The 23,974-nt window shown below is 35.4% G+C and overlaps 2 protein-coding genes across 3 annotated transcripts in view; one reads left to right on the top strand and one right to left on the bottom strand.

Moving 5' to 3' along the window:
- The window catches only part of LOC147069717 (uncharacterized), a 71,670-nt gene extending 57,631 nt beyond the window's left edge, over nucleotides 1-14,039 (top strand). Inside the window, exons 5-7 of one of the 2 annotated variants that reach the window (XR_015071198.1) lie at nucleotides 10,406-10,582; nucleotides 11,224-12,030; nucleotides 12,687-14,039. Coding sequence is in view for 1 of the 2 variants with exons in the window: in XM_085950703.1 (XP_085806829.1) it covers nucleotides 10,406-10,582; nucleotides 11,224-11,516 (470 nt within the window). In the remaining variant the exon portion in view is untranslated. Of the gene's footprint in view, nucleotides 1-10,405; nucleotides 10,583-11,223; nucleotides 12,122-12,686 lie in introns of those variants that run through there. The other variant, XM_085950703.1, reaches the window with a different exon arrangement.
- The window catches only part of LOC147069716 (ankyrin repeat and FYVE domain-containing protein 1), a 111,960-nt gene extending 88,048 nt beyond the window's left edge, over nucleotides 1-23,912 (bottom strand). The window contains exons 1-5 of the mRNA XM_085950667.1: nucleotides 23,755-23,912; nucleotides 22,545-22,850; nucleotides 21,731-21,911; nucleotides 21,203-21,303; nucleotides 19,555-19,691 (exon numbers count right to left, since the gene is read on the bottom strand). Of these exons, the coding sequence (XP_085806793.1) occupies nucleotides 19,555-19,691; nucleotides 21,203-21,303; nucleotides 21,731-21,911; nucleotides 22,545-22,850; nucleotides 23,755-23,758 (729 nt within the window). The 5' untranslated portion in view covers nucleotides 23,759-23,912. The remainder of the gene's footprint in view (nucleotides 1-19,554; nucleotides 19,692-21,202; nucleotides 21,304-21,730; nucleotides 21,912-22,544; nucleotides 22,851-23,754) is intronic.
- Nucleotides 23,913-23,974: the final 62 nt, after the last annotated feature.

Raw genomic sequence — 23,974 nt, 5'->3', positions numbered from 1 at the left:
TTTACAATAAGTGCTAATACTTTGATACAAACCTACCCTAAATTTGATAATATTTATCACTTAAGCGGTCGATAACTATAGAATATAACCTCTAGTCTAGTCCAATAAAGACGAATAAGTATGACTGTTAAATTTCCGTGTGCACTATTTACGTCTAATCTCTACAAAACCTACTTCCACCATTTTTCTGTCGCATCCGTGAGAGAGAGATACCCCTAAAAGCACGTAGACACGGTCCAAGTACGATCCAAGTACACTTGGACCGAGTGCCATCCAAGCGACAGTTTCATACTAATTATTCCTATCCAAGCTACTCGGACCGCGTCCTACTCATCCAAGTTAGCTTGGATAGGAATAATTAGTATGAAGATGTCTCATACGAGTACGCTTGGATGGCACTCGGTCCAAGTATATTTAGATCGTACTTGGACCGTGTCAACGCGGCTACCTAAACTCTTCCCAACCATGACGTGGCTACGTCGGCCGCATAACCGGCAACATTCCTCGACGCCACAATCGCAGTTTGAAGGATCACTGCAACATTCTCCACATGATGCCAAGTCCGGCAGAATCTCGCAGAAGGCTGCATAGTCTCATTTATCCCGATAGCAAAGCTAATCCCGAAAATGCTCGTGATCAACAAATCGAACTCAATCGCTGGATTCGGGATTGCAAAAACCCTTATTTAAAATTTGAAACGATGAGTCGTGGTACCTATTCCATTGAAATTTTTAAATACATACCACAAATCATATGAAAACAATTCTCATTGTCCGTTCGCAGAGTGACTCAATATTCCATATTATTTTGACTGAATAACATTTACTTTTTAGGATTGTTTACGTTTTCAACTTTTTGACCAAATAAATAAGAATAAAATGACTAATTATTATTGTCTTCTACCTTTTATTGAATGTACTATTGCCATGTGGCTATAATTAATAGCTTACGAATATTCGTCAAACATAACGGTATAACAACAAAGGCACAATTGAATTAATAATAAAATAATTACAAGATAAAAAGAACTTTTTAGGATACGTTTTTAAATTTTCTGTTGAATCATATTATAAACATGACTTGACTAGCTAAACGATCAAAAAAATTTGTACTTGATAGAAATAATACTGAAATGTCATTTTGACATTTCATATTGATTTCCATAGTAACGCACGTATATGTTAATAATTTAGTTGCTAGGTGATGGCGTCGGAGGAATATATTCTTAAATCATGTAAAGATGACTAAAAAACGTTCCGCATGTACTTGAAAAAGAAAACATGTCAATGAATATACTATATTATTACGAATATACTAATAAACATAACATTAAAAGGACGCATGTTGAATTTTTATGACAAATTATATTTCGTTCGGCTCGCGTCATTTGCACAATCTGCGCATCGCCTAGTCACGATCTTTTTAGACCATGCCTCAGCTGAAGTATAGCCTTAACGGCCCAGATGCTTCAGCGTACGTCAAAATGGAGCTTTTATGCTATTTTCAAAGCATGATACTGGACATTCCTTAAACGTTGTAGATAATCTATTTACATAATTTTGAAGCCTTATTATCCTTTATATTTATTTTAAACATTTATGACTGCATAAAGTATTTTTAATACATAAAATAGTATTAGTTTAAACCTCTCGCTCTAATGTTTTAGAATATAGTCATATTTCAGGACGTCCATGTGAAGTGGTGTTAAGATTTTTTATATTTATTAATTTTTAAAAGCATTTATAAAACCATTAGTAAAATTTATGTCGACATTATTATAGTGACATATTTACAATAAAAAATTATATTGATAATCTCTGTGATCCCAAATTTGACAAGAATTAGGCATTTTATTATTCAAAAAAAATGGGCAAGATTTACACATTTAAAGATAATTTTAAAGATACTGATTATAAGCTATGTCTTTGACCATTCAAATGTGGTAAACATTCTACGAATAATGTTTGCTTTATAATAATTATTGACCTAAGAATAAGGTAGTATTTTTTTGAAATACGCCATTTCTATTGACATTTCCCAGTGGCCGTAATACGGCCGTAGCCATAAATTGACAAACGATAAATGAGTAAGATCATGTTTAAAAAAAAAATCGGTCGGGTATTGAGTTTTACATGAATTATGCCGAAACGGTAACGGCACGATAATTGCAGCTGTTCCCGCCTGGCTTCCAGTAAACAAATTTGTACCGAGGATTCTTCTACTTGCAGTACGATGTGGCGAATCTCGAAAACTCTCTCTACCTGTTGTAGTAGTTATCCTATCATAGTGCGGCTTGTCTGTGGTGTCACAAATCGTGATAAGTATATTTCGGCTTCCGGACACGGTCGGCCGGTCGCGACGTCTCATACATAACAAACGAGCCAATTGATTGGCGTTAATCTAATATCCGCGCAGTGTTGCCATATTTTGAAAGTGGAATTATAGTACAGAGCCTCCAAAATTATAGTATTTGGGGATAAAATATAGTACGCGTTGTCATCTGTTGAAAATGAAAATTTTCCCAATTTTTCATGGTCGGCTCGTTTTTTTTAGAAAAAATATTTCTTCGCGGGCCGCAGGTTCCCGATTTTTCATAGTCGGCTTGTTTTTTTTAGGAAAAATATTTCTTCGCGGGCCGCAGGTTCCCAGTTTTTCATAGTCGGGTTGTTTTTTTAGGAAAAATATTTCGTCGCAGGCCGCAGGTTCCCAGTTTTTCATAGTCGGCTTGTTTTTTTTAGGAAAAATATTTCTTCGCGGGCCGCAGGTTCCCAATTTTTCATGGTCGGCTCGTTTTTTTTTAGGAAAGATATTTCGTCGCGGGCCGCAGATTTCCAAATTTTCGAAGACCACTCGATTGCGAAATAGCAAATGCAAAATTATAGTACTTTTATATGAAATTATAGTACGATTTTCAAAATTATAGTATTTTGGGCGTACTATACATATTTTATATCGTACATAGTACGCGGACCAAAATTATAGTACAAATACTATAATTATAGTACGGTTGGCAACACTGTATCCGCGAGACCTGCCACCGTCTGGCCCGTCTCACTCTACAAAGATTCGTTCAATGATTTATACACACGGTTGCCACGACAGTTAATACTCGAAGTTAAACCTGATGAGTTTAAACTTTATCATGTTAGTTAGGCCAGAAGTTGTGATTATATTGAGATGCACGTCGCGCACTGTCACGCTGTCACGACGACAAATTTTGTGTATGATGTCGTCTTTTGCAGATGAGATGAGCGTTGGAGCGGAGCTCGGAGCAGGAGCACGGAGTACTCGAGCAATGAGATTTTACCCGGAGCATCAAAAGCTTGTAGTGCTCCACTGCTCCGGATGTTTTTTTTTATATTATTCAATTTTCGTCTTAAAATCCAATGAAATATTTAGACACTGCAACATTTGAATTATTTGAAATATGGCAACACTGCCGAGTGATAAATAACCTCATTTTTTGACAGAAGAGGCAAATGAGAGACGTTTTGGAATTAATAATGAAAATTACGATTATTTTAAAACTATGTACTTAAATATTTTTTTATTTTTTCAACATTTGCATACATAATATTATACTTATTAAATTTTTTTACCCGGAGCGAGGCCGGAACAAGTTTTAGGTCCCGGAGCGGAGCTGGAGCGGAGCAACTCAAAAAAGGGTCCGCTCCAGTGCTCTAGTATCAGTATTTTGAATTATTCTTCATTATTCATGCTAAGCTAAAAAAGTCGAAAATGTGTAGGCATGTAGAAATGATAAAAAACGTTCAAAACGTCATGCAGATGTAGATGCAGTGCGGTTCAACGTGAGGTGACAATGTTCTTCTGGTGATTTCGGCAGATTTTGCTAAGTGACAATGTTCATTGAAAGGTTCAAATTGTGCTACGGGATGGGAGCATCAGTAATATAATATTTTAAACACCAAGAAAAACGACTTTTTAGACACCTTTTTCCCATAGCGACAGTTTACTATGACGTCGCGTGATAGTACGCGACGTGCAGCATAATATAATCACAACTTAAACAGCAGAGAGCTAGCAGCGTGCTGGAAAACTCAACTTATGTATGCGGTGCAGTTTATTTTCATATTATGCTTTATATTGTTTTCAAAAAGTCTGAATTGATCGCTAATATGTAGTATGTATACGCGAACGAGAAAATTTTAAAAGTGTCACTGTGCCAAGTGACAGTCAATCAAAAAAACTGAAATGTCTTCTGACATTAAAAATAATAATGTTCATGTGGAAAATCACATACAATTAAAAATATTGCATTACAATTAGATGTAAGGCAGTGAATGCTCGTATGTGATGGATTTAGCGTATTTTGTTTTTTTACAACGTTTGTATTAGCTCATATTCTTGTTTGTCTTTAACTGTCAACTAACTTCCCGACTAGCTAGACATTTGAAACTTTTAGAATATATCAGAACACGATACCAATGGATTTAATACTTTTAGCCATCTTTAAGCAGAATTGAATTCATTTTCAGTTAATTCTGTTTTGTATGGAAAGTTATTTCAGAAACATCCGTAAAAAGTAAAAGACTATTATTGGTTGCTAAGGGAGTGGTCCTAGCAACAAAATTATTAATATATACGTGCGTTACTATGCAAATCAAAATGACAGTTCAGTATTCTATATTTGTTAAGTTTGTTTTTTATTTACTTCATATTATTTATTTTAATAATATGCTTAATATGTCGGGCAGCGCTCCGACACTTATTCAAATAGTTCTCAACAAAATTATGTTACACATTAATCACGAGAATTCAGACAATTTATGTGTGTGTCTTTTGTTTTAATTTTCTACCATGTCCGATTCTAATTCTAAGATAATAAAAGGCCTCAACGAGGAGGTTGTAGAAACAAGTTTTTTTTTTTTACGAGAAATGGATGATAACCACTTGCTCAACCCACTACGAGTGGAATGCACAATCTAAGATTTCGTTCCTAAGGATAAGTCGCCGAAAAGCATGACCTAACTATAGATAATCCTGAGTATAGAGTTAAGGAATCCTTAACCATAGACTACTTTTGTTATGAACACGCCTCCTTCTGTATTACCATTTACCACTGACAGCTGCTGTCAAAATAAATTCGCATCTCTATAACACAGTCCATACACTCAAATTCATTTAACAATGTATCTCAATATGGATATTGATAGTGTTAATTCTTTTGGCATGTACTTGTAGAATATTATTTTACTTTTATACGCCAACCCGCAGAAATACAAAATACCAGGTGAAGAATAACGCTTAACGCTAGTGTTACCATGTTAAAAAAATATCTTGCGGTGCCTGTGGAATCACGTATAATGACTTATAACGGAAACATAAGAGTAATTTAATATTAATATGTATTTATAGTTATTGCATTTATATAATGCAGTTGTCATATTTTTGTCATCGTTTAACAATTATAAAATAATTTACCTAATTTACCTAACTAGAATTTTTAAATATGGTATTATTTTCAATAAAAATGATCTTAACTAAGGACAGTGTTTCTGCATAGTGTTTTCTGCTAAGGAAATTTTAGTTATGACAAATGTTTCTGCATTCCGCTCTACGTCCATACTCTAGTAGTCTAGTAACTAGTTGAAACACACATTGAACAAGAACATATGAATATGCCAGACTCGAATTTCGAAAACCCGGGATCCACGATACTATAAAACGACGCGGTAATCCCTCGGCCATCGTGGGGCCGTTAATTTTTGAATTAATATCCGGAAAACTAAATATATAAATGCGAGACACTATTACTCAGTTCGATTCCGAAGCGATTATGAAAAAAATGCACTGCTTTTTTTAACTGAGAGTGGTGGATTTTTTTTAACAGGTAGTAGGTTATATACAATATCTACGCATTGTATTCTTAGTTCAATGAAAACAAATACCTTTGACTGACAATGTTTAGTATGCACTATTTATGTCGGATCTTAACAGCCTATCTCCACACTTCGCCACTGGAAGAACGTGATTTTGCGGGGGGTGGGGTAATTAGGATTTTAAATAGGTATGTACTCGGTTATATTATATTTAGAATAACACCCCTGTGTGTCGCAATGGTGGATGTCATAGTTCAGCGTGTCGCTATTACAAAAAGGTTGATAACTACTATGTTAAGCAATAAGCAGTGACGTGCACACGGTGGAAACCACCCCCTAGCGCATTACTATTCGCCCTTTTTTGCAAAACCTTTAACGCTTAAACAATAAATAATAAAATACCGCAAAAACGAGGGCATCCGCACCCTGTTTAAGCCCACCATGCAAATGACATACCTACTTACTTAATTAAATTTAATTTCGCATCTTTCCCAGAATAGGTGGGGTAGGTGTTTAGGTTTTTTTTTGTTTTTACCTTTGCTCTACTCCGCTATCGAGTTCCGTTGCAGAGGGAGCGCCCGTGTCATTTTTGACCCAAATAGAAATGATTAGGTAGATAATAAATGACAAATAGGCCATTTCACTATAACGTAATCACGGAGAAACAATACCCGCCCTAGATAACTAATTTAAAATGTTAATCACTAAAAAAACTGCAAAATGGCAGTATTTGAGGTCAAATCTATAGAGTTTTAAAGATTGACATTTCACTCTAAATTTGATTAGATGAAAATGTAGTAGGTCTCACCTACATTTACACCACCATATTCGATCCTAAGAGGATCATAATATAGGCCCATACATAATGGAGGTTGTATTAACAGATTTGTTTTGTTTTTATGAGAAATGGATGTTAGCCATTTAACCTGGAATGCTACGACACGTTACCACTCGGCTATCGTGGGCGTTACATTGAATAATTCTTCCAAATTATTGAGGTTTTACAACCAGGCTTCTTCTTCGCGATTCGATCCGCAATACGTCCGCATTGATCGCCAACATCTCAAACCTTGGACCAATTTCTCAGGTTCCATGACACTTTGCAATAAATCAAACTTATGATGCGCTAAATAACCGTTGATCATTGAAACATGTGAAATTTGTATTCTATTCTCGTGGGGACTTTTGATAAATTCACAATTAAATAGTACTACAATTTTATAAGTATTTATAATATTTAGTAGACACTGGTGCCATGAGCGAAAATAGTCCTCATCGATGAAGGAATCACAACGTTTACATTTAAAATGTGTCTTAAATCTTAATTTAACTAATTTTGACGTCATAATCGTTCAATCAACAAATATATCTCTTAGCCACAGATTAAGTTAAATAAACAGATAATTATAGTGTTTCCATACGGAACAGAACAAACAGTTTTTGGTATATTAGTTAATGACTGTTGAGTGTCCTCAAATATTACCAATATTGAACGCGCATTTGTTCGAACGTGACAAAATTTAATGTACATTTTCAGTATAACATATAAGTAAATATTAAAAGTAACATATTATTTAAATTTAAAGCATGGTTTAAACACCTATAAACTTATCTAAAGAATGGATGGGGGAGCCACTGTCGAAAACTACCCAATCAAGACTCGCAACTGGACAGAATCTGACATTCGAATGACGTTTTTAAAATGGCGTCCTTATGGTAGTTCGTAGTTCCATTTTTGACCGTTCTTTAGATAAGTTTGTAGGACTGTAACCTCTTCGTTTATTCAGCATAGAAACTTTTAACTTGAAGATTTAGTCTCCTTTTAAAGTTTTTTTTTATTTAAACAACATTCAACTGGTACAAACCGACACTTATAATAATTTTTGCCAACAATATTGGTAGAATTATGTATTCGGAAAATAACGGATGGCAATTAAAAAGATCGCGCGAATTCGTTCACATTTCAAGATGTGCGAATGCGTCACACCGGTAGCATCGTCATACCCATAAACTCGTAAAACATATTTACCACCAGGGCCGACTCCAGGATATACTGGCACGAGCCGCGAAAATCGCGCCATATTGCATTAAAATTCAATTTTATTTATTCACGAATATGAACCGAAAATTTCAAATTGTAAATTTAATACGTTGGTTACATGATATGATAAATATTTAGGTACATGGGTCAATGAGAAATGGGACCAGTCTCAGGAAATAAAAACTAGAATTGAGATCGCAAGGAGCGCTTTTCTCAAAATGAGACGCCTCCTTAGCAATCGAGATCTTAACCTAGGTCTGAGACTGCGTATGGTACGTTGTTATGTGCTCTCAATAAATTCTTTTCTATGGTATGGAAGTATGGACGCTAAACCAAGAGATGTCACGGAGACTTGAAGCTTTCGAGATGTGGCTGTATAGACGCATCCTCAAAATTCCTTGGACTGACCGGGTGACAAATGTTGAGGTTCTCAATCGAATGGGAAAGGACCGAGAAGTTCTACGTAGTATCAAAACCAGGAAACTACAATACCTCGGCCACATTATGAGAGGACAAAAATACAGCATTCCCCAACTTGTCATTCAAGGAAAGATCAATGGGAAGTGTAGCAGAGGATGGCGCCGCATTTCGTGGCTTAATAACCTCCGTGATTGGTACGAGTGCAGCTCCACCGAACTGTTCCGGGTAGCAGACGACAAAGATAAGATCGCCTTGATGGTGGCCGACCTCCGCTAGGGGATGGCACAATAAGAAGACATGATATGAATAAAAAACAATAAGTAGGTAGGTAGGTACTTCTTCGAAAGGTCATGGCCTCCACAAGGCGGGGGGGGCTGACAGGGCTCTAGCCTAGGGGCCCGGGTTCAGGAAGGGCCCGGCGTGACGAGTCGGCCGATAAGTGAGATAAACACAGACCACAAATTTGCTCTAATAGTAAAAAAAGTCGCCTGCGAGTTCAATAATTAATAATAATTAAAATATTACATTGTACGATGCAATTTTTAACTGTGTGCCGATACTCGACAACTCCATAATTAAAATGGATGTACATATTATTAAAAATACAAAAAATCGCTAAAATACACCTTAATTTTACCGCGCGCACCATGGAAAACGCTATTGTAGCGCGTCACACTGCCTTTACCCTTAGCGATAGGTAGGGGGGGCCGCCAAACATCTTAGCCTGGGGGCCCGCTTCAGGATGTGGGGGCCATGCGAAAGGTTATATGATAATATTCTATACACAAGACTGCTATCAGCGACTATCGAGGGTAGTTTTTCATATTTTTGTATTGAGGTATTATAATTTTTTACAATAAGTTATAGATAGCAATAGCAGGCTTGTGTATAGAATAGATGCGCAGGCATGTTCAACTTCAAGTAGACTTTCCAATAATCAGTGATTTTTTTAAACATAATTTTAATTAATTTATATCAGTAGCGAAGGGTGGGGGTAGGCTGTTAAGGTCTGACTTAAAAAGTGCACACTAAACTTTGTCAGTCATACGTATTAGTAGAACCCATGCTTTGTAAACTATGCCTCAGTTTAAAGCACGGGCTTATTTTTATCTCACTCGGCAAGCCGTCAGTGTTGCAAGACAGGGACTACAACGGGGTAGGGAATCTCTGACCTGTTGTATTGATAATAAAATCCTAATCAATTTGAATCACCAATGGAAGGAGAAGTTAGCCATGGACAAACAATAAGTTTGATATAAAAACAATATCCTAGATTCGGTCCCTATGGCGCTAACTTGAAAAGTATGGTGTGAGCAAAAAATTCTGTACATAGAAAGTGATTCAATGAATAATAATGTATGTATAATCTTTTCAGCATGTCTGTATGATGAATCATTTGGGTACCTATATAATATATTATGGTAGCTTACAATCCAAACAAAAAAGCTTTATTTAATGCCTTGATGTTTATAAATAAAAACTGTTTATAATAAGTTATTATTAATTAACCAATGTGTTGCCAGTTGCCATTTGGTTAAAATATCTCAAAGAGAAAATTCTGATTTAAATAGGAAGGTAACCCGCTGAAGCAGTGATTGCCAACCTGCTTCGTTAGCCGTGTCAAGGGTTCCACGAAAATTCTCAAAAGGTTACTAAAAATTGAAACTTGAAACCTTTTTCGATATATAGTAAAAAAAAAAAAGTGACTTATATTGCCTCTGCGAGCGAATTTAATCACTGCGATTTACAAATTTTATTGATAATTTTCATATTAAACTAAATGAATAAAATTGCTAGAAGTCGATTTCTTCATGATTACCGTAGTGCACTTGTATTCGTTCAATCGTCACCACCTGAAATATTCTAAATTAAGCACGAGAATGTTGGTTTGAAAGATATTATGTAACATTGAAGGCTATGAACAAAAAAATACTACTGAACTCATAATAGGAGTGCTGCAAGGTTCACACCTTGGTCCATAGATCAAAAGTTTAATTTCAAAATAGAATTTTGACAGAAAACTTGTAAATGTGAGGTGTAGATGAACATTAGCTTTTAAAAGTGTGACATGTGTAATAATGAGAAATTTTATTTTGTTTTCCAGGCCAGCTGGCGTCTGCAATAGAGTGCTACGAATGCACGATAACTCCGCCGAGTCCGATGAGCAACGAGCCGAAAAGACTATGCGTGAACTTCGACTACTCTGCGCAGTACGTGGTCGATTGCCCCTTCTCCACCATGTGCATGAAGAAGGCGTTCGATTTGAAGCTGCGCGACGGACGTAAGTAATTTTTCTAAAAATGCTGGACTGCGACAAACAAAAATATACAACTGCCGGTAAAACCTTAAGAAAAATCTTATTTGTAGTCGAATTGAGGACGGATTAGTGTATTCATTGACAGAACAAACAACATGTCCACCTCATTCGAACAGTAGAAAACCACTGGTAGATCATTGGTCCATAAAGAGCGATGCAGACATTAGCCACTCCTCAACTGACTGGCAGAGTGTAACAGAGAGAGCACAACAAACCGCCAGTTTCAATTTTCATTACACTCCGATTCCCATTGAACGAACTTACAGGGTAGATAGCTGAAAAGTTTGATTTTATCCAGTAAAAAATATTTTGACAAGAATACCTGTTTTTTTTTTAACCATGGCTGATTCTATGGGCCTCCACAGAGTGGAGGTTGCATAAATTTTTTTGTTTTTACGAGAAATGGATGTTATAGCCAGTTGGTGAATTTTTACGCCAAACTCGGGTATTCAAACCAGGGACCCACAACATTACAGGCTGACACATCGCCCGCTTGGCGATTTTGGGCAACAATGAAATTTAATAAGCGACAATTAAAAAACTAAAAACGTTGATTGAAGTCAATTTTTATGTGTGTTAATTAGATATCTCTGTTTAATCCACAGAAAGCGTCCATGGTGTCCTTAGAGGCTGCGCCTCACAAAAGCACAACTCCCAAGTGTACAAAGACAACGGGTGGCACGAAAAGACCAAGATAATCGAGGCCTACGAGGAAGGATGTCGCATGGACGACGACAAAGGCGCCAGGAGTCTGCCTACGGAGTACTGCTACTGCAGAAGTCACCTGTGCAACTCGGCACCCTCTTCCACGAAAGGCGGTGACCTGAGCTATCACACCGACGCGATGGCTGTCATTTTCGTCTTCAACGCCATGAAATATGTCAGGAGCATGAGATAGTCCTGCCCAAGGCGACTATAGTAGGGAAAATAATTTATAATATGAAACGATATTGTGTATAGGTCGTAATAAAATAAGAAGTCCATAAAGAGTCTCTCTGAAATACTCTTTACAACTGAGTAGAGATACCAAGACCCAATTCTCATTAAAATATCAAAAATTGATAAAAGGTCGTCACAAAATAAGACGCGTATATTTATCTTTGAGATATACCTAACGTGTATGTAGATGAAATATCACAAAGAAGTAATTTTCTGTAACAAATAATTCAAAATAACAAAAGGTCATAATGGAAGAAGAAGTGCATACATTTCTTATTGTAATAGACTCTGCACTGACTTAAAAAGAATATTGCAAAGTTGTTAAGACATAATAAATGTAGATAATATTCTTTTTGTATTATTCAAAGCAGTAGAAGGTATAAGTGTCAGTATAATAAAAAAAATTTAGACGATTATTGACGAATTTTAAATGCATATGGCATACATTTTCTAACAGTTGTAAGACACTTAGAGCGGAATGCAGAAACATTTGTCATAACTAAAATTTCCTTAGCAGAAAACACTATGCAGAAACACTGTCCTTAGTTAAGATCATTTTTATTGAAAATAATATCATATTTAAAAATTCTCGTTAGGTAAATTAGGTAAATTATTTTATTATTGTTAAACGATGACAAAAATATGACAACTGCATTTTATAAATGCAATAACTATAAATACATATTAATATTAAATTATAATACTCTTATGTTTCCGTTATAAGTCATTATACGTGATTCCACAGGCACCACAAGATTTTTTTTTAACATGGTAACACTAGCATCAAGTGTCATTCTTCATCTCGTATTTTCTATTTCTGCGGGCTGGCGTATAAAAATAAAATAATATTCTGCAAGTACATGCCAAACGAATTAACACTATCAATATCCATATTGAGATACATTGTTAAATGAATTTGAGTGTATGGACTGTGTTATAGACATGCGAATTTATTTTGACAGCAGCTGTCAGTGGTAAATGGTAATACAGAAGGGGGCGTGTTCATAACAAAAGTAGTCTATGGTTAAGGATTCCTTAACTCTATACTCAGGATTCTCTATAGTTAAGTCATGCTTTTCGGCGACTTATCCTTAGGAACGAAATCTTAGATTGTGCATTCCGCTCTTAGGTCATTTTAGGACAAAGAAGTTCAAACTAGATTTATTGTACGTTATTGAAAATTAGGTCTTTTCGGTGTTGTAACTCACTTATATTTCCACTTACGAAATGGACCCTTCCAAAGTGAAATTAGTTTGTAAGAAAGTATATTAATTATTATTGAAGATTATATTTCATAGAAAATCCTATCGTCAAACGGTACTGTTTGAATTTAAAGACTTTTAAAGTGGCTACTTTTTTAAGTTATTATTTATTGTATGAAAGAGCGTGCCGCAAGGTTCACATCTGGGCCCATTAATATTTGGTGACACTATTGAGAGATACCGGATGGATGTCGGAAGTGAAATCCGAAATGTTTACAGTTTCTATTTAGGGACGTTAATAAATATCCCAACTCTCAGCATAGACTTACTTACTTAGAAAACAATCAGCTCTTTTTAACGAAGGAATAGTCATTGGAAGAAAGGATACATGTTTACTTACAAATGGCAAATGCCGTTTCGTACACCACGGGTGACATAATCCGGTACTTATCAATAGAGTCAACCAATTTACACCACCGTAGGTTACATTTTACAAAGATTCCTAATGTCAAACTGCAACGTTTGAGCTTAAAGACTTTAAAGTGACTTATAAGTTATTATTAATAATAAGGGTGTCCCACAAGGCTCTCTCCTAGGCCCATTAATGTTACCCTAATAAAAAATTTTAAAAAAAACATACAGTCAAACTTGGTTATTACGAGGAAGATGGGACGGACTGAATTTGCTCGTTTTATTAGTGTTACTCGTTATATCAGAGAATAGATATTTTTAAATGAGCGATCACATAACACAAAAAGTCGAAAATAAAAAATCCGAAAACCATTGTAAAAATCCCCGAAACAAGCATGGCATTCATAAACTACAAAAGAAGTTGTTTATTGTAATGAACGCTGGTAGGTACGGTACTGACTTCACAAACCTTGGATTTTTTACTTATTACAACCATATGCGTGGATACTTTTTCAATATTGTCGGCGAAAACACCAATTAGGTAGGTACTTATGACACTTAACTAGTGTCATAAATGTAATGCGATCCCTGGCGGCATCCTGTCCGGTCGGATTTTATTGCTTAGGGTCGAAATGTTTTTAAACGATCGACACATTAACAGTTTTAAGAAAAATTTTGACGATTTTTAGCTCGGTATATCCGATAAGTACCTCGTTATAAAAGTGAATAAACGTATGGAGGAAATCATAAACTAAAATTTCAACGAATGTTTCCTCGTTACATCCAAGATCTCGCTATATCCGTGATCATAATAACCGAGTTCGACTGTATTTGTATCACGATGATTTCAATCATTGTGTGCATATAGTAAAAAATATTTATCTTTTGTAATATAATATTGATTTTAATTATTGAATGATAGCCAATTAAATTGATGTAAATAAAGAAAAACCCGAATATTTTACTGTATTATTATTGATACCATGAACTGAGGGTGCTAGATGAAATCACAAATTTCAATGAGAATGAGATCTAATGTGTATATTCCCACAAAGCGAGGCGGTGTAATACCCCGTTTACACGTGCATGGATTTACTGCTAACAGTACGTATCATCGGGGCCATAACAAGAAAATGCATGTGTAAACACATATTAAAGTTGCAAGATTGCATGCACATATCAAAAAAGTTCAGAAGCTTCTGAATTTTTGGTAGAACGATAGTGGCGAACCTGCCGGAAGAAATACGAACTACACCGCACATAATATTTTAACGTCTACCGATTATCTATGCACTTGTCTGAATCTGTCAAATAGCACCAATACGATGACAACATCGTGTCTCGCTTACTCTTGAAGAATGAGATCGGAGAAACAGTCAACACTTTTATATGTAAACAGCTATTATCGTGACAGTTTAAAATACACACTATTGGTGCAAGTAAATCCATGCACATGTACAGGCGCTACAACAAGTTTACTTGGAATGGTTTCGCTCATCGAAAAATCGACTATTTCTATACGTACAATGAAATGAAGACGTTAATGTTATTATAATTTGACAATGAAAAACTACTAGATAGATAGGTATTTAATTTTATTTAATGTATGGAAAAATTATGAGAATTCACTGACAATGGTATATAAAAAAAAACATGAAAGAATAATTGTTGTGAAAAAATCTGACAGAGTTGAATAAACAATGGAGTCAATGTCTTTTCTTTAGACAGATGTACATTGACACTAATTGTATACTTGATGAATGTTACATTCCTGAAGATATCGTTAATAATTTTTCATCATTATTATATGTGTGTGTTGCTCTTAAAAGAAATACTATAAACACTTTGTAAAAGATCATTGATGGTCTAAAGGCCCATATAGACTTGCGAGTGAAAAAGAATGCTTTTCAGATTCTTGTACACTCACGTTAGCTACCAACATGCACTGATGAGACACGTTCACACATGCCATTGACTCACACCGCACGCTCCCCACAATTTCCCCACACACCACCGTGTTTGGGTTGCACATGAAAAATCCGACGCCATGCGATTAGCTCGCATTCAAGATAATATGATGCACATGCTTACCAGTCGGCTGAAGAGAGCTACTCACATGATTTTTGCAAACCGTGTATCGGCCGCTTAATACAGGCCTAAGAATAGCAGAACCTTTAGATTATATTATACCTTAACCACATGACTACAGTGGCAAAGACTTTTCACTAGGCAATTTATAAATTAAAATAAATTTAATTACCCATAGCCAGTGGCGAATGGTGGAGGTAGACTATTGAGATCCGACATAAACAGTGCACACTAAACTTTGTCAGTCATACATGTTTTCATTAAACTAAGAATAGAAATTGCAGATGGTATTTGTTAGTTTTTCTTTGAGGCGTCTATTCAATATTTGTGACAAATAACATTTTAGCGTGTCAAGCGTACGTGGATGGTTTTAACATAAGTTTCTTTTTTCTATTGTATGTATTGTATTTTCAAATTAGAACGATTTGCCCCCTTTTATTAGCTGATAAAACTTTTATTGCAATGAATATAAGCAAAATATAATTGGCCCAATTTAATCTACATTTTATTTGTATCACTATGCAGTGAAACCCCTATTTTACGTTTTTGAAGGGACTCATTTTAAGGAATCATATAAATTGGTTTGTATCATAAATTATGTCAACATATTCTTTCACCTTTTGGAGAATGTGTCTTTTCTCTTGAACTGACAATATTTTTCTTTACCAAGACATTATTTGAACGGGTGAAAACCTCGGTCTTGAGCTCTGCAGAGATCCATTTAGATGATTTCTATGCATTGAATCTAATGCGTAATTTTAATTGAACTTTGAATAAACCATTTCTTTTGTTCAACGAATAATAATTCACAAGATTTGAGAATGTAACATTCCATATATTGAACATACATAACTTGAAAACACCTCAGATTATACCCACTAGAAAAAATTTAATTTGAAAAAGAACACGATGCTCGACGGGATCGCGTTTTTTCAAATGTGATGTGAATTGCGGGAAACAAAAATGTAAAACTGGGAATTAAATGTACTAAAACAAAACAGGACTGTAGAAATTACACGTAAATAGCGGGGAAATGTGAAATCCGGGCACGTAAATTCGGGGTTCCACTGTATTACCAAAAATAGCTAATTTATTTATTTTATATTCGCAAGAAACACATTTGAGATCATTCATATTAAATATTGTACATAACAGCAAACTGTTTTGTCCCCATCTGGTGATACTTGTATGGCTAAATGTAAACGTTAACAGGTGGCAAAGTATCGCCACAAAAAAAAAAATTGTGTTAATATTATATTACCACACCAAGCGCTTATAAAGGGCTGATTTTTTTTTTATGTAATATTTAAAATAAATTTACATTGTAAGAAATTCTTGAATATCCTTTGTCTGTGATGTTATGATAAATGGTAAAATAATATATATTATTTGATTAATTGTATCATGATTATATATTATGTAATATTAATGCTTTTTCAAATAAATTGTTATAAAAAATCAACAATTTTATTCATTTATTCATTACTGGCTATATATCATACACTACTGTACGACAACATTATTTAGGCGAAAACAGGAAGTCGCCCTTGTCGCGAATAGAATATTTCAGTGTTGTCATTTTTTGAGAAAACATATCCCGCGAAATTAGGTTTTAAGTTTATATCAATTCTATTCTCAGTAAGTTTATAAGTACATTAATTTATAAGTCTAATTATTGTTCAATAAATATCAATAGAATTTTTTTTTCAAATAATTTCACCTCTTAATTATTACTATTATATTAGGTTAATTAATACAGCGTAATTATTGAATTTGGAAGGAAATGTATCATTGAACCCACATTAACTGATAATATTGCTGCAGGTATTTATTAATTAAATAACTAGAACACAAATAGAAATAGACTAAAAAAGTAGAAGTAAAAGATATAACATATTCAATATTATATTGATGACCCAATCACATGTTTTATAATTTACAAATGTCTTTATATCGTATTTTTAGTAAAATTGTTGTAGAAACACATACTGTGAAAATAATTTTCTATAAATTAAATTATATCCACCTTACATAAATTTTAAAACAATATGTACCTACCTACTTATCGGTTTAAAAATACAAGGACAATTCATTAACTAACTAATGATCATTTATACTTAATTATCATACCTCTAAAAATATTAATAAAATAGTTTACGATACACATAACTTTATAATATACAAACATAATTTCCAGTATTTGGGGAAATATTTCTAGTATTACAACACTGAATTTTGACATACCTGACATGACAGGAACCCGTAAAATGGGCTTGTTGAAAGTATTGTATAGGCTCGCCTTTTAAATACGACACTTTTTCTTCTTCGCAATAAATCAAAAGTTTACTGATAATAATTCGAGCATTATTTCGTATTGTTTTAGACATCTTTTGAATATAAAAAGCTTCAAATTACGTAAATTGATAGATGCGTCCAATACGAAGTGTCAAAAATGCAATGAATAATTTGGGGGCGTTCCTAATTTGAAACCGGAAGTTCGATTAGCTGTACTGGAGGGGATTGTAGTTCACAGATTTGCCACGTAGCCAAGATGAAGTTGCCGGACAATAGTCGTAAAATGATTGAGATGAAGAAATTAGGCAACCATTATGGTGTCTCAGATACGGGTAATCCTCGTTCATCACGACCCAGCGAGTGCGTATTCGTTATATCGCAATTGATTTTAAATATTCCTTTTATCTCACATATGTTTTTACATGTGCCACATGCATTGATATACTACTAGATGAGGAGTTCCCATACAAGTGTCATTTTAAAAATGTACCACAAAATTAGATATTACGAATATCGTCTTATAATATTTCCTTGTAGGTATAATGCGTTAAGACCGTTAACATGGATTCCCGAATTTCACCCGTATTGCCCTGGCTGTAAAACTAAATTTGCGTTCTTGGAATAGTGACACTAAGAGCTTGCAAGCTACCATAAAAACATGTCTGAGCGGACAGAGCGAGTTGTCATGCGCTGACTATTAGTTAGAGTAAGATGCAAGCTAGATCGGGGTTGCTCATAATTATTGCCAGGTCGTTTTCGAGACAAATATTAAGTGAGCTTATATCGAGTTAAGTCCTCTGATATTAAAACAGTAAGTTTTAACACTGGCCGAGTCGCTGAAAATCGGGCGTCATTTTAAGAAGCATACGATTCATCCAGTAGTATATCAATGGCCACATGCCAGGAATCATGAGTAGAATCACGCCCGTACAGTATCAGATTATTTGACAGTTATCAATAATTTTTACATCATTTTTTAAAGCACTTTTTTTCTTTCCACCATGGCCGATCCTAATAAGATCATAAGGGCCTCCACGGGGTGGAGGTTTGTATTAACAGATTTTTTGGAAGAAATAGATGTTAGCCACTCGCTCAACCTAGTAGATCCACACTCTGACTCATACACAAATTGAAAAACATTATGTATACTTGCCAGACCCAGGATTCGAACCTGGGACCCACGACGTTATAGGCCGACGCTTAAACCGCCAGGCCATCGTGGACTATAAGTACAAACAGTACCAGAAAGGTATCTCGACTAGTGTTGCCAACTGTCATTCACAAAAACAAGCCAGACGGGGTACGAAAACAAGCTATTTGGCAGGAAAAAACACTAGATTTTCTAAAAATAAAATTGCAAGTAAATTTATTCTACCAAGAACGAAGTCAATACCTTTCCTGCACTCCGATAATCGTCAAAATGATGTCACATACCTAAGCACACATTAAATTATGTATGTAATACCATTTCACTATAAGGGCATGAATGCTCCTATTGTTTCAACATGTTAAATTGTGTTATTTTATTTCTCACGCTACTAAAATAGGTATGTACCTAACGACCTACTTGCATTAAATTATCTGATAGTCAGAAATTTGATGCGCATTAAAATAAATAAACTAAATATCTAGCGTATTTTCAGCACATTTAAAAATGTTGGAGGGATCAAAAACTACTAGTAAAAAAGCCATAAGTCATATGCGTTTTTTGCAAGCTGGATGCCTATCAAAAATGCTAGATCTGGCAAGAGAAACGCTAAATTAGCAACGCTCATCTTGACTAACAAATTAGTGTAATCACACAAATCTATTATTGTCAATAAATCAAACGTAATAATCATAAATAATAATAATAATGGTAATGTCGCAATCCCACAAGCACTTAATGACCGCAATATTCCTGAAAATGTTTCCACACGTTTGTAAAATTTAGCATATTTAGCACTGGGTACATTTTATAATAATGTAATTAAAAATTTCGTTAAAAAAAAAAACACTTACCGTTGCATTATTTTCTACGAGGCACAGAAACACTACATCCTCTCGCAATAGACGTACGGCTTCGTGAAGCGGAAGCGGAGATTTGCTTTTCAGCATTCTGTATAGTAGGGCGCTGGACATGTGGGCAAAGTCATCACCTAGAAACGCCAAATGTTATTATTTTAATGATGCCCGATTACTTACATTTTTACTTGACTCATCAACATTAGCTATACAATCAGATGTGGATCTCGGCCATCTTATTAACCGGTTCTATGCCTTCACCGAGTTATCTCACTCTATGAGGCCGTGATCGACAGGCCGCACATACAAATTTCGCGAGTTATCTCGTCCGACTTTAAACTCACAGTGACATCTGTTTGAATAAATATGAAATACTATGCCAAAAATTATCGGTATCACAGCGATTCTAGTAAGAGCTTCGCTCTACATTCAACAGGTGTCATTAAAGATCTGCGGCCTAACAGATACTGCTATAGTAATAGGCATAGAAAAGGAGAGAAAAAGAAGAAGATTGTTAACAGATTTTTTATGAAAAATGGCTGTCGGTCATTCGGTCAATCTACCAAGTAAACGCGAATCCGGAACCCACTAATTCAGAAGAGAACATTTTACTAATCGTCAAGAGGTTAACCAATGTGTTCTTTAAGTACTAACATATTATGAGTGCGAAACATTGACCCTAAATTCAAAATATATTCAAAAACTAAAATAACACAACACGGTATGTAGGGGGCGGCTCTCGTGGTGCAGTGTGTAAGGCGCTGGCCTTCCACCCGAGAGTTCTGGGTTCGGTTTCCGGTGAGGACACAATATTTGTGTGATTTGCTCAAAGCCTGGATTTTTGTGATTGTTAAAACCTTGTACGAAAAAGCAAGGATATGGTTATTAATAATTCTAAAAAAAAATATGGTTTGTAGAAATACATGTTAAGCATAACGCACAAGAATCGAAAAGAAAAATAAATAGATAAGGGAACAAATAAAAGTATTGGAATACAAAGTGTAAAGGTCTTGAAGTGAAGATGGGCAGGCGACATAGAATGGATCATCGTTGGACAAATATCATAGTCAAAAGCTAATTGGATCGATGAGATAATCAAGATTAGTGCATAATATCATGACTAGCCCTTTTAAATTGGGAAATTTTGATGGTTTCGATTATTTTGGGTTCCTCGTCCTCGTAGACTTTGCTGCTGTGAAGTGTGAGCCATACTCCATCTTTTTTCTGAGCTCCGAATATCACTCAGAATCTTTTTCAGAGTTGTTACCAATCGTCAGCTGAATGCAGAACTATTCTAACTTACATTTGATTTTTTTTGGGAGAGAGTTCTTTGAATCAATTTACTGAAATTATTTATTATTTTTATGGATAAATTGTACAAATCATATTTTAGTGAGATTATTGATGAAAAAAATTGTGCATACACTTGTCTATATAAATAATAAATAACTGAAGTACACTGTTTCAAAAAACTCTCCTTCAAAATATTTCAAATGTGAGTTAGAATAGTTCTGCATTCAGCTGACGCAATGATTCAATATTTTGTGACACTTTGGATTTTACAAAATCGCAGGATTATGGCTTTTTCAATCCTTAGGTTTCCGGAAAATGCACGTAATATTATCTAAATTGTGAAAGCCTTTACCTGTGAGGTCGTCCCAGTGTGTGGAAATCAACGAGGAACAGTGGTCTTTAAGTGCAGAGGCATTTATTTCATCTGCCGCTGAGTAGAACTTCACGCAACTCCTGTGAAAAAGAAAAAAAATAGTGTGACAGAAGTGAAAACTTTTTGTTTCGCTCTCCATTCTCATACATGTACATTATAAGTACAATAAGTCCTCAACTTACGTAATTAATTCTTTCAAACGCTTTTAGTGTGTAAGTCGCACTTACCTCACGTCATCTCAACCTCATCTGTTACTTTGATGTTGTGTAGTTTATTACGGCTTATACATTTTTGAAACCATCCGTGGCTTGCAGTGAATTTATGAGTATTGACACTATCATCATTTTTACACTTTATGTTTTCAAAACGACTCAAGGCTTTCTCCTAGAGGCCCTACTCACCTAAAGCCAACGGACTACGGAGGGAACACATTACCATATGCCCATCGAGGGTGACATATTATGATGATTTAATACATATTATCTGAAGTTAAATTCTTCTGCATACCTGACATTGACGGAGCTAATGAGGGCCTTCTCGCATTTATTCAACAATCCGGTGAGCTTGTAGGAAGCAGCGCATTTCATAAGTTCAGTCGCAAACACGTCCCCTTTGGAGAACTCAACAATATCTGTGTAGATCCAACGCAACATTGCATCGCCGACTGCGTCAGGCATGGAACTCCAATCTGGAATGAAAACACAATTGGTTGATACAGTGGCGTTTTCAAAACTTGCCCAATGGTGAATTCGCAGACACATATTAGATAATACATGTTAGTGAGATGACACATATTAAAATTTTTATTTTTTAAATTTTCGATTTAGATAAGTATATAGAAATGAGTTAAGTCTTAAGATACGACACTATCTAATGGAAATAATCTAATGGACACAAGTAGCAGGGAACATATTGTTTTAATCCAAAATACGACTTCTATAAACGTAGTGTCGTATTCCGTTCCACAGTACAGGATGTCAATGGACATTCTGTCATATCATATCTCACAAAATACGACGTTTATAAATGTCATGTCTACGGATGTGTTAATATGCAGACGATTTTTTTTACTATCAAAGCAAATTTGTGGTGTATAATATCTCACTTAATTGGTCGATCTGCCATGCCGGGCCTCCAGTCTAGAGCCCTGTCAACCCACCCTCGTGAGGGCCATGGTGACAACCCAAAAATCTATTATAAGAACAGAAGTTCCTCGGGTGATCAGGCGTCTTCCATCTTTGAGACGTGGCATGCTTAATGAAGTTAACATGTGAGACAAAAGGATATCATTGTAAAACGTGTAGGTCGATAAAATACCAACCTAATTCATTGAGATTCTTAAGCGCTTCCTCATTGAAATCATCGAAGCGAGCATTGAGGACAAACTTGTGCGCCGGTACGACTTTATCGCGCAGCTTGATCTTTATGTCGGAGTAAGTATCTCTGTTGTAGAGCGTTGCCACCGTCATGAGGAGTTTGCCGACAAAGCTGGACTCGCTGAGGTCTCCCGCAGAGGCAGCAGCCAGGCTATACTTGCGCTCCGCTTCCGCACACTGCGCCTGCAGCTTGGTATACTCTTCCTTCAACAGAGCCAAGTGCTGCTGGAGTTTCGTCACTTCAGACGACGCTAGAAACATTCATTAGGACCACATTAACTTATAGATTTTTACATGAATGCAGTCAAACAAACAATGCGCACACGTCTACTGCTCGATAACTGCTCGAAGATGCTAAAATTTTCAAATACACTATGTACTAGTGGCAAAGGGTGGAGGTAGGCTGTAGATATCTGACATAAATAGTGTACACTAAACTTTGTCAGGCATACTTATTTGTTTTCATTCTAATAATAAAGCAAACATTGGATCCCCTAGATAATTACACCAATGTACGAATGCCACGGGTCTTCCAGTGGGCACAGGCCTTGCATGTCGAAGAATGCCGAGAAGAATGGGACCAAGCGTTTATAGACTTTTTGACAGCCAAGACGTAATATTCCATTTACCTAAACAATTTGTTTCTGGGGGAGTCTGGACTCGAATTAAGATCCCTTCGCTGCCCTTGTGTGCGCGCCTGAACATTGCTCACAATCACTTACCTACTGAGAATTGTATTTTTTTTTTAAATATATACCTAGGTAAGTACATACTTAATATGTACACTTTTAAGAGATACCTATATTAACTAAATAAATCTGAAAACATTCATAGCGGGCTTGAATTTAACGTAACTCGTGATATTCAAGGCCTAAGGGTAGTTTTTTTTTTACATTGTTTGAACTAGGTACAAAAATAATGACTTTCGACTTTGACGTTTTGAAAAGTGACAATCATGTTGTGCTCTCAAAGATGTAATATTGATGAATTTAGCCGTTTGATTGTTTAAATGGGTTCATCAATTAGCGACAATTAAAGCGCGTGCATTGTTTGACATTATAAATCACGACAACGCCCCCATTTATTAAAAATCGTAGGGCAAAAAGCGCTAATTAAATGAATTCCGATTGAAATTGTAAAACATCACAAACATACCCATTTTGACCTCTCAAAGGTTACGTCGGACGATTGTATCGATTGCTCGCGGTGAATTATTTCGCTGGCATGCGTAATCGTCGTGCAATTTCGAAGCGATTCTGATTATTTTGACAATCAACGAAGCAAGTTTATTTGAACTGTCAATTCCTAGAGAAGTCGACCATTCACAACTGGCGTGAAGATAACAACAAATTCGCCGGTAGGTTGAAAAAATAAT

The sequence above is a fragment of the Rhyacophila brunnea genome, unplaced genomic scaffold, assembly GCF_057557595.1.
Source record: "Rhyacophila brunnea isolate RB1 unplaced genomic scaffold, BYU_Rbru_1.0 scaffold_23, whole genome shotgun sequence".
NCBI lineage: Eukaryota > Metazoa > Arthropoda > Insecta > Trichoptera > Rhyacophilidae > Rhyacophila > Rhyacophila brunnea.
This window is presented reverse-complemented; position numbering and strand designations above follow the sequence as displayed.